At 37.7% G+C, this 10,727-nt stretch overlaps 1 protein-coding gene across 2 annotated transcripts in view; it reads left to right on the plus strand.

Moving 5' to 3' along the window:
- Window positions 1-7,251, plus strand: part of TMEM245 (transmembrane protein 245) — a 78,103-nt gene extending 70,852 nt beyond the window's left edge. For both annotated transcript variants that reach the window (XM_059856740.1, XM_059856751.1), the window contains one exon: window positions 424-7,251. In XM_059856740.1, coding sequence (XP_059712723.1) covers window positions 424-469 — 46 coding nt within the window. In that variant the 3' untranslated portion in view covers window positions 470-7,251. The remainder of the gene's footprint in view (window positions 1-423) is intronic.
- Window positions 7,252-10,727: the final 3,476 nt, after the last annotated feature.

Here is a 10,727-nt window from a genome sequence, read left to right on the forward strand (position 1 = left end):
GAATAAACTCATAATTGAATAACTACTTAGAATTGTAAATCACATTGTGACAATATTAGCAACAGTAGCTATTTTAATGTTTCTACTGTCTTGTTAAACTATATAGGTTAGCTCATTATACATATTTCTTGAAGAGGATTCTCTGCTTGTCAGAAATAATTCTTTGCCTTATTCACATGAATAGTGCTGTCTCCTTTCATCTGTGTAATTAAGGAGAAAAACTGCAAATTGGACCTGTCTGTAGTCTCTGGCTTGTAAAAGTTACATTCCAGTTGATCTGTATGAAACAGAGCTTCCAAGTACACAAAAAAAATCTTCATGTGTGTTTGGTTCTCCTTTATTTTAGAGGAAACAATTGTTTGGAATCATTGGGCAGATTTGTGTCTTACTTTTCACTTTTGTTTTCCTCCTCCCATCTCCCAGGTCACCTAGAGAGAGTCCCGAGGAGGTGAAAATGTCTGCAGAGTGAGGGAGGTGCTGGGCTGTACCTCTGCAACGTGAGGGAATCGTTGTCTTCTGTCTTGGGTTCGCAACAGCCATGGATGGCCTTCTGTCCCTTCCCAGCTGTGCCTGGGGGCAGCTCACAGGGAAGCATGGATTGGGTTTTAGGAGAAAGCACTAGAACATCTGCTGGCCTTACATTATTGTGCACTTTTCCTCTTTGAGGGAGAATGTCTACTTCCCATGGCTTTGCATATTAACACACAGTCAGCTGCCTTGTTGAAGACTTTGAAGACCTTCTGTCTTATCAAAAGAATAGTTAAGAGGACAGGTACATCCACTGGAGTCGTTATCTTATCTGCTGAAATTACTAACTTGGCTTTTATTTATTGGGTTATTTGTCTTATTAAACTGTAGTAGATTTAAAGAAAGCTGTAATTCAAAAATATTTATTTTTAGGCAATCTGGTGGCAAAAGAAGGGCAAACCACTCATTGTGAAATGAAAGTAGAATATAATAGTTTGCTTCTCCTCAAGGTGTTTCTTTATAAGCTTCAACCATCATCTGTAACTCATAATAACACTTAAATATTATTCACTTACACGCACTGAAATTTAATGTTGTTGGAGACTGGTATTTTTAATATCTTCCTGATATTTATAGAGATGCAAACTGTTAAATGTGAGTTTTCCTCTTACCGACATAGGAAGACTTGTTTAAATAGTTTAAATCTTGCCCCCATTTTCAGCAAAATCTAATATTTTGCTGTTTATCCACCCTCCCAGTGGAGTCATCTTGTCAACTAAATTTAATCAAAGGCCTTAAGTGTTTTCAGACAGTAGTAGTGTAGGATGGTCACATCTCCTTCCAGTAATAGGAAGATGTTTCATGAGGATTGTTAAATGTTGGTTTTCAAATGCTGTGGCTGAGTTCCATTCACATTTTAAAGAAATTTTACTACCAGAAAGAAAGGGGAGAGAGCATGGATTTTGATTTAACTTATTTGGGGTTTTTTAACCCTGGAAGCATCTGGCCACATATCCTACTGAGATATAGGATATATCTTAATATATTAAGGTATATCTTATTAATAAACAAAGATCCTGAATGTGTATTTTTGCTTTAAAAGCAGCTTTGGTGACATTTAAGGCCTTTTGTATTGATTGTCAAAGCATTTTGACACAATGAATCCTTTTTGTAAATGAGAAGTGGGGGTTTTTGGTAAATATTTCATTCTTGCACAGCTTTTTGACAAATCCAGTGAGGCCCTAGTACAAAGTAGCAGATGTGCTTGCTTAACCAAAGAACCACCATTCAGTTTCCAGTAACTCGAACTGATTTCAGAGTTTGATTGATAAGGAGTTGTACAAAGTACAGGCATGCCTTGTGTTTATTGTTGACAGTAATTCAATGCTTGAAACAAAGGGATCTTATCCAGGGATAAGGATATGGTGCACAAACAGCTTGCAGATGTTTGTTTTACTTGAGTTCCAGGAGTGCTGACAGATTTGGAAGGTTCTTTCTATGATATTGTGTGTATTTTTACATTGTTTTGAAAAAATACATTGCCATGGAAAATGATTGGAAAGTACTCTGGTACTGAGTAAAGAAGAAAGTCCTGGTATAGGTTTGCAATAAAAAGGCTGCCTAACAAGACACAAATACTCTGCTCCTCAGATTCTCAAAATAAGCTGCTGCAATTTTATTGATAAAATTGTATATTTTAAATGAGAGGGGTTAAGTATGCTGTTTGTGCACACTTGCAGGTATGAGCTTGAAGGGCAGACTTGGGCTTAATTTAGTAGGTTGACTCAGGTTTATCAAAATATGGAAACATACCATTTAATATTTTAAATTCTGAAAGATCTACACATCACTAACTGAATAAGAAGAATATGTTGCTTGAATCAAGTATCTCTTTCATCTCCTCGGTTTTGTGGCTTATGAAAAAACTTAAGTGAAACACATTTTTATAATTGTTGGTGGCTGGGGTGGAGGGTGTGGAGAAACCTCAGGCTTTACTGAAATACTCCTGCAACTTTCTAACCAGCTGGAATGAGACCACCATGATATTTAGGCAATTTCTTTATTGTATTACTTTTTTTTTTAGTTCACAGTTTTGCACTGAATTGTTGTGTTGTTCTTGTAGCTTCTATAGACAGCATTTAAAGCACCTCTTTGCTCACTGGTCGAGACGTGTTTATTGTCCACATTTGCTATCCCATTTTCTGAGACAATCTTTCATACTCCTGTGGTACTCGATTTAGTCATTTTAAAGAGTCATTAAAATGCATTATTTTGTTTGGTTTTAAGTTTTCTTCTTCCCCTTCAACCAATTGCCTTAGATCAAAGAAGGGTCTCTGCTGTGAAGATTAAAACCATGATTGAGACACTGTTAACTTCAGTAATGCAAATGAATAAAATCACCTGGGAAGACATATTTCTGTTTTGAAATGTTCCTTTTCCATCGTGAAATCCTTTTATATAGAGGATTCACATCTGCTGGAATTTTGTTTAGTTTGTCCTCCTTTGAAATGAGGCTTCATTTTGATGCTTTCTGTTCCAAATTCAGCTCAGACTTGCCATGAAGAACCGTCCATAGTACATCCTTAATCAGTAAAGTAACTTCAGAAGCTCATGCTGTGTGCTGTACCTGATTGAGGAACTAACTGTATGGTTCAGTAATGGTGCAGTAACATATACTGCCAAAAAGAAAAGAAAAATAAGGAACAAAACTTCCAATAACACCTTCTTGGTATAGGAAATATTCATCGATTTTCACCATGTTTAGGAAAAAAAACCACAAAAAAACCCCAAAACCACAAAATACCACCATACTTTGATTATTCGGGTTTCGTGTTTAGCAAGTGTCTAATTACCAGCAGAAATAGAAGAACTTGTTATTGGGTATTGAGCAATCTATATTATTTTCTGAGCAGACTCAGCCTTTGTAAGAGTAGTTTAGTATAGATCAGTCTTGAAAATAATCAAACTGGTCATTTTGACATCTGGTCTTTGAAAAGTGCCAGTTCATGGTTATATTGCCTCATCTGCAAAAGCAACCAGCAGTTTGGTGGGATAAGTTTTTAGTACGTGGATTGTAGCTTTCAAAAAAACCACCTCAACCCACTTCCCGCTCCAAGATCCCACAGCAACAACAAGCACCCAACCAATAAAAAAAGCCCCACCACTCTCTGCAGTGTGGTTTTCTTAGGAGAGGCCATCTTGTCTTCTTGCTTGTAGGCAAGAAGTTGATGGTCTTTAGCTTTACTGTAAATAGTCATTCCAGGAGCAGGTACATACTAAGTGTATTTAGTACATTTAGAGTTCAATAATTTAGAGTTCAGAAGGGAATGCTTGTAGTAATGCAAGACAGTGCTGGTCTAATGGTGTTGTGAAATTCAACTGTGGTGGTTTTTATCGTTCTCCTTGGGGAATTGCAATCAAGTGTAGTGCCAAAGGGCTGGTGCTGTTTCTGGCACTCGAATCTGAGTTAGCCTTTCCTTCCTGTACCTTGGCTGAGCACTGCTGTAGCAGAGCTGGCAGAGGTGACTGTGTGCCAGTTCATGGCCCAGCATGTTAGCTTCAGGTCACTGTACATACTGGCTTAATTGGATCCATCAAGGAACAAAGTGCAATGGGCAAGAACCTGTCACACATTCATTTTGGCAGATTTACTACAATGTGGTGGCTTTCAGCACAGGTGCACCATGACCAGTTGAAAGCAGAAGTTACTTATTTTGAAAGGCTGCTTTAAAAGAAACAGTGTAACATTATAATAATACATATTATGCACATTTTTTAGAAGCTAAGTTGATACTTACATGATATTTCCATGCAGAGTGCTGTGTGTGTGCAGGTACACTTTGGCTTGTCTGATTACAAGCTCAGGGGGGCTTCTCTTAAAGACACAGGGGAGAAGGATATAGTGGATGTGTATTTTGTCAGAGATTATTGGAATAGGAAATCCATAATCTGTTTAATTAAAACAACAAAAAAGCATTGTTCAGGGAAAGTTGGATGCTGTCTCCAGTGTTTTCCATTGTGGGTATAAGCATAACTTTTGAAATAGGTGTATGGCTCCAGTGTTCAACATTGTTTTTCAGAAAGCCTGAAAAAACAAAACTGGATGAAATTGTTCTCCAGTAAAAGCAGCAGCTGAATTGCTATGCTGCTGATCCCTAGTACTAGGAATACTGCAGTGTAGCCTTTCCTATGGACCTGATCCACTGAGAAAGGAAAAATACCACTATTCTACTGAGACTCCATGGCTTTGCATTGTTGTTAGTGGGTGTTTCCCCAGCTGCCTTTATTCAGACAATGTGTTTATTATATTGACTTTAATTTGTCACTGTAGATAGTGCTTAATGGGTGCTACCTCTGGAAATGTGTGCAATTTCCTTTGAAGGTACTGAGGGGTGTTAGGGTTGGAGTTAGCATTCTTCAGGTTTAATAGCAGAGGTGGCATTCTTCTAGAGATGCAGTTGCTTACCTTGGAGTTTGCAATTTTACAAGAGAAAATTGATTTGCCAGATAATCTTTATTGAGTGTCAGCTGACATCTCTTAAATCCATGGATGCATCATCTTTATAAACTCTGTATTGATTTGTATTTCAAAGGGTTTCTTCTTAGTTCTTACACTTTCTTTCCTACACTTTTTGCTGAAGCCAACTCTGACAATTTCCTTATTATTCCTATTTGTACAAAACTAGTCTTAAAACCCTTAACAAATGTTAGGGAGACTTGATTTTTGACCTGGTACTGTCTATCTGTTATTTTACTAAGGTACCTTAATGCTTTATGGTAAATTTTTCCAAAATTGATTTTAAGTGATAAAATTGGAAATAAGAAAAAAAAAAACAATATGGAAAATGAATTTGGTGTTTTGAAAGAAACAATGCCAAAAGTCATAAACATATTCAGGGATTCTGCATTGGGTTTGCAAATGTGTATATTGATATGCACTGTTATACAAATATTGAGAGTTTCTGTCCTACTCAGACTTTAACTGACATTTTTTCCTATTTTTTTTAAGATACCTGAGAACAAAATAGTGCCTGTATATAATGAAAACAAGAAACATTTTCTATAATTCATGTTTATTTGATACAGATTGAGGAAGAGCCAAACAAATCCTGGTAGCGTGACTACCACTGTTTTATTGTAGTTCAAGTAAAGTAGGGAAAAGCTGCTAGTAATGCATTGCTGAGAGGTTGCTGTTCCTGGAAGTATTTGCACATATCCTCTAAAAAACTGCCAAAATAATTAGGTAATGAAGTACATCTTCAGTTCCCCAGACTCTTAAACTCATCCACACCTCCTCTGGTATCTTGTTTGGATATGGTTTAGTACATGAGAGTATTACTTCCATCCTCCTTTGGGAATTGATTCCAGGACCTGAAGGTATGCTTTCAATGTCCATACTGAAATAGTATGTCCAATTCAGGAAGGACGTGCTAGCTGGAAATAAATGCATCCTTGATGTGCTCTGCATATGGGTGGACTTGAACAAATATAATTCATGTTGCATTGAATTGAATGTTAATTTTTTAATATAAATACTGTTTGGTGACACCAAAGCCAGGTCTGAGTGAGATGCAGGGCAGATTTGCTTGCAGCAGGGTGAATCTGCAAGCTAATAAAGCAGAGTGAGTGCTCTAGCATATATATACATATATATATACACATATATAAATGAAGAACTTTTAGAGTGATGTTTTTAAAGCAAAAAGTTGATTTCTTCTCCTAGCCTCACTTTTTACCCACTAGAGTGTCATAGACAGTGATCCAGTGAGGACCTAAAGTCAAAGAAATGTTTCATGGTATTCATGTAGATTAAATGTAAGAGACATCACGAAGCCAAAAAGTAGCCACACTACAAAAGTTCATTAGGCTTAAGAACTGGCTTTTCCATAAGGCTGGAAAAACAAAATCCCAGTATTTACTACTCTTCCTGCCAGTCTCAGCTTAAACCAGAATCTTTCTCAAATATTGATAAAAGCTACTTTTGTGTTGTTCATAACCTACTGTCTGTGTAGATCAGTGTTTTCAGCTTGTCATCTGTCATCACAAATAGTTCAGCAAGCATTCAATTTGTTCAGATTGTTGCTTTAAAAACCGATTTTCTGTGCTTTAGTGATGGTTGGATGGTTGGAAACCAACTTTTTATATCAGTAGTTAGGTTCTTACCTATATATTTATATATATATATATATATATATATTTATATATGCTAGCTAGCATTTGATGTTTTGGTCAAAAGATGTGGGAGGGTTGGAGGTTTTTTCCCCTTGGGAAATTTCACAAAATCCAAAGAAACTTTTGACATCCTATCCTAACACTGGCTATACCCTATTCAAACCTAACAGCAAATGTTTTGTATTGCAGAACACAGGTTGTTCTAGTGTGTGTTCCTACCATGGGGATTTGGAGCAATAACTTCTATTGTCTGTTGACACAAATTTCTGTACATGTTATACATCTTCAGAATGGAACTGTGTTCAAAACTGATGTTATGAGTAATTGGGTTTGATAGAGTACCTGGTTTTGCATGTAAAATACTGACAATATAACCCCTATGTCCATCTGTGGCCCAATAAAATGTGTAAGTTAAGGCTGAGAACTACTTGTGTAGACTGCAGAGGTATTTAAACTAAATAATTTTGATTGTATGCACCAGTCCTCATCCTAATAAAAATGGGTTTTGTAGCAGGTTTAAGAATCTTTTAACTTGATATTGTATTCACACTGCAGTCCTTTGTAAGCACAGAATGGTTAATATATTTTGAAATAAAATGCCAATAACATAAAGGGAACTGAGTTTGATTTGAATGATGAGCTCTTTGGAATCAGCCCCTCTTTGGAAGGCAGCAGCTAATCTGGTGAAATAACAGGTGTGCTGGAGGCAAAGCTGGATCTGCAACCCCTGTGTTTAACTGATGTCACTGAAGCCATACTTTGCTTTTCCTTACATTTTCTGTGGGAAGGGAAGGACACAGCCTCCAGGGCAGCCGTGGCTCAGCTGGCACCTGGCAGTTTGCTGCACTGCCTGCAGTGCCACAGCCACACATCCAGGCCCTACACAAGCACCTGTAGGTAATTCAAGTGACTTCCATTATGGCCTGCTCTCTGAACTGGAAATGGTTGTTTAGTGCCCAAGTGGAGTTTTAGATCATTCTAAAATCCTGCATGATCCTCCCTGCATGACTGCTCACCTTTAAAAATGAGATATGGCTGATGGTTGCAGTTTCCACCCCTCTCACTGTTCTGGGAGCAGATGAAGTATTTCCTACAGGAGAGTCAGTTTTAGCTGGTACCTCCTTAGTTCTCTGAAGGGGTCAAACCTGCATGCATATACAGCAGGAGGGGTTTAACAATTGACTCTAGTAACATAATTATGATTTAATTTTTTTTTTTTTTTATTGAGGGAAGTTATCCAAGATTCTCAGAATTCCCTTTAAGTTAGAACCAAGCCAAATGCACCTGTAATCAGGCAAGCCAAAGCACATCTTCTTCTGTGAGAACTCCTTAGCTCTTGTATGGTTTTTTAAAGTCATTTTATTATGCACATAATGGTGTTTTTATTAAAGTAAATAAGGAGTTCAGTTCAACACCCATCTCAGATAAATATATAGTGATGTAGCACCAGCCTATTCACTCAGTCTCAACTGTTTCTTCAAAATAGTTCAGGAGTTACATGTCCAATATAGTTCATTAACATTTTGGGAGTGGGAGGGTAAAGAATATGGAGGAGTTATCAGGCAGATAACAAGAAAAAAATGTGCTTTTGAGTTTGACCAGAGATACAATTTAAAAGATTGCAGTCTTTTGGCTTTACCACATAGAAAAAAGCAATTGGCATTTTGAGAAAAAATATACCCTAGACATTCAAATACATCTAGTTGACATCCAGACACATGGTGAAATGATAACAAAGAAAACTGAAAGCTGTTCAAAAAGGCACCAAGATGGTATCTCATGCTGTGTATAAAATTTTGTGCTGCTACTGAATTATCGTGTGTAATCATATCAAATGCAAAAATAATTCAGCTTCCATACTTTTGACTGAAGGAGGTTTGTACCAGTTGGCATAGCTTTATATCAAACAATTAATAGCTTTTTTCTACTTTCCCAAACCAGTAATTACTCTGAGCAAACTATTTTTCTCAAGGAAGTTCATGTTTCACATCACTGCAAGTAGTTCTTTGTTTTGTTGTATGAGGTAGTCTTTGGTGAAGCTGGCAGATTCGGGATTGTTTAAGGAAGAGGAAGGTTAGGCACACTAAGTCTCCTCCACTGCTGCCATGCCATTCTTGGTGTTGTAATAATAACTATAAAAATCTCCACCTGTTCCTTCAGTGTAACTGGATTTTAAACACTGAGGGCGCTTGCAATGCATGCAGGTGAAAGCAGGGCTCAAAAGTATGCACCGGCAGCTGTGTGGGGTGGTTTATTGGGTATTCTTTCTTTTTTTTTCCCTTGTAGACTTACAGCTGTGCACACACTTGCATTCTTGATTCACAGATGGAATCAAATCCTCACGCCTTAGATAACTAGGCTCTTTGCTTTATTTTTGCCTTTCTTACCAGAATCTGATCTTTTTTATTAATAAAAAGTAAAACCAAGATTAGCTTTGGCAAACACCTGCTTTTCTTTGCTTTAGAAGACAAACAGCAGAGAGACCATTGTGATAAAACTTTGAGAACTTTTGGTGCTTTCATGATTTGTTGATGAGTATCTTTCAGCTTAAGTTGTCTGACAAGTTTTAGGGAAAATCACACATAATTTCGGCTGGCCTGACTTAAACCCTCCTTTTATTTTATGGGAGAGAAAAAATTTTAATTTAGAAGCTTTGCATGACTTAGCATATCCTTTTTAAAGCACTGCTGATTGCACACTTGGATTGCTCAGAGATTACTTCTTGGAGAGAAGTCAGGTTGAAAGCTTTGTACCTCGTATTTCTCAGTTTTCCAAAGAAAAAAAATTCATTCTCAGGGTCCTGAATGTAATTGGGCTTGTTTAGAACAGATATACTTTGGAAAAATTTAGCTTGTTTGAACTTATATAGAATTATATAATATGCTGAGTTGGACCCAAGAGGATCATTGAAGTCCAACTCCTGTCCTGCACAGGACACCCCAAGAGTCACACCACGTGCCTGAGAGCAGTGCCCAAACACTTCTTAAGCTCTGTCAGGCTGGTGCTGCGACCCCTCCCCTGGGGCGCCTGTTCCAGTGCCCAGCCACCCTCGGGGTGAAGAAACTTTTCCTAATATCCAACCTAAACCTCCCCTGACACAACTTCAGGCCACTCCCTCAGGTCCTGTCAGTGGTCACCACAGAGAAGACATCAGTGTCTGACCCTCCTCTTCCCCTCATGAGGAATTTGTAACCAGTGAGGTCTCCCCTCAGTCTCCTCCAGGCTGGACAGACCAAATGACCTCAGCTGCTCCTCATTCAGCTTCCCCTCCACACTCTTCACCAGTTCCACAGTTTCTTGGGACATTCACCCTTATGCTGGTGAGTTAAATTTGCTGCCCCCCCATCTGGGGTTATGGATTGAAAGGCTGGGAGCATTTGATATGGAGAGTTAGAAATTAATCAGTGATCAATGGTACAAACAGGTCAGTGATCACCAGATTAACAATAAACACTATGGCAAAGAAGCACTTCCATATAATTCTCTTCTACCTCAATTTTACCAACAAAAGTAACAGGAATGTCACAGTTAAAATAATTAATCTTTTCTAGGATGGTGCAGTCAGTGACTTGTAATGATGAATATGTTTATAATTACTATTCAAGGGAGGATATCCAGGTAGGTTTATCAAACTTGAGGTATTTTCAAGACTACTCTCATTAGCTTTAGAACTCAAATTATTGATGGCAAACTTGGGAAATGGCAGTCCCACCAGCCAGAATCATTCCAGGGATTTTGGCACTGGGCTGGTGATTTGATGGGTTTACATGGTAAATGTCAAGACAGCACATGTTCAGTAAGTGTCCACATACAGGTTACAAGCCCCAAAAAATAGAACAAAACAATTTAGCAATATTGATTGACAGTTAAATAATAACTTCATTATTTTATGTTTGCTGGTTGAAAGGAGCTGCATGTTTTTTTCTGACAACAGAGATATCAGTCTTGGAGTGGGAACAATGTGAAGTCCAAGAGGAATTTGTGGTGTGGACTTTTGTTGTAAGATTTTGCTTAAATGTGATGCATTTCCAAAAAAAAAAAAAACAAACCAAAGAACCAATCTGTGCATTTCAGAAAGGGAATCTAGA

The sequence above is a fragment of the Haemorhous mexicanus genome, chromosome 1 (genome assembly GCF_027477595.1).
Source record: "Haemorhous mexicanus isolate bHaeMex1 chromosome 1, bHaeMex1.pri, whole genome shotgun sequence".
NCBI classification, from domain to species: domain Eukaryota; kingdom Metazoa; phylum Chordata; class Aves; order Passeriformes; family Fringillidae; genus Haemorhous; species Haemorhous mexicanus.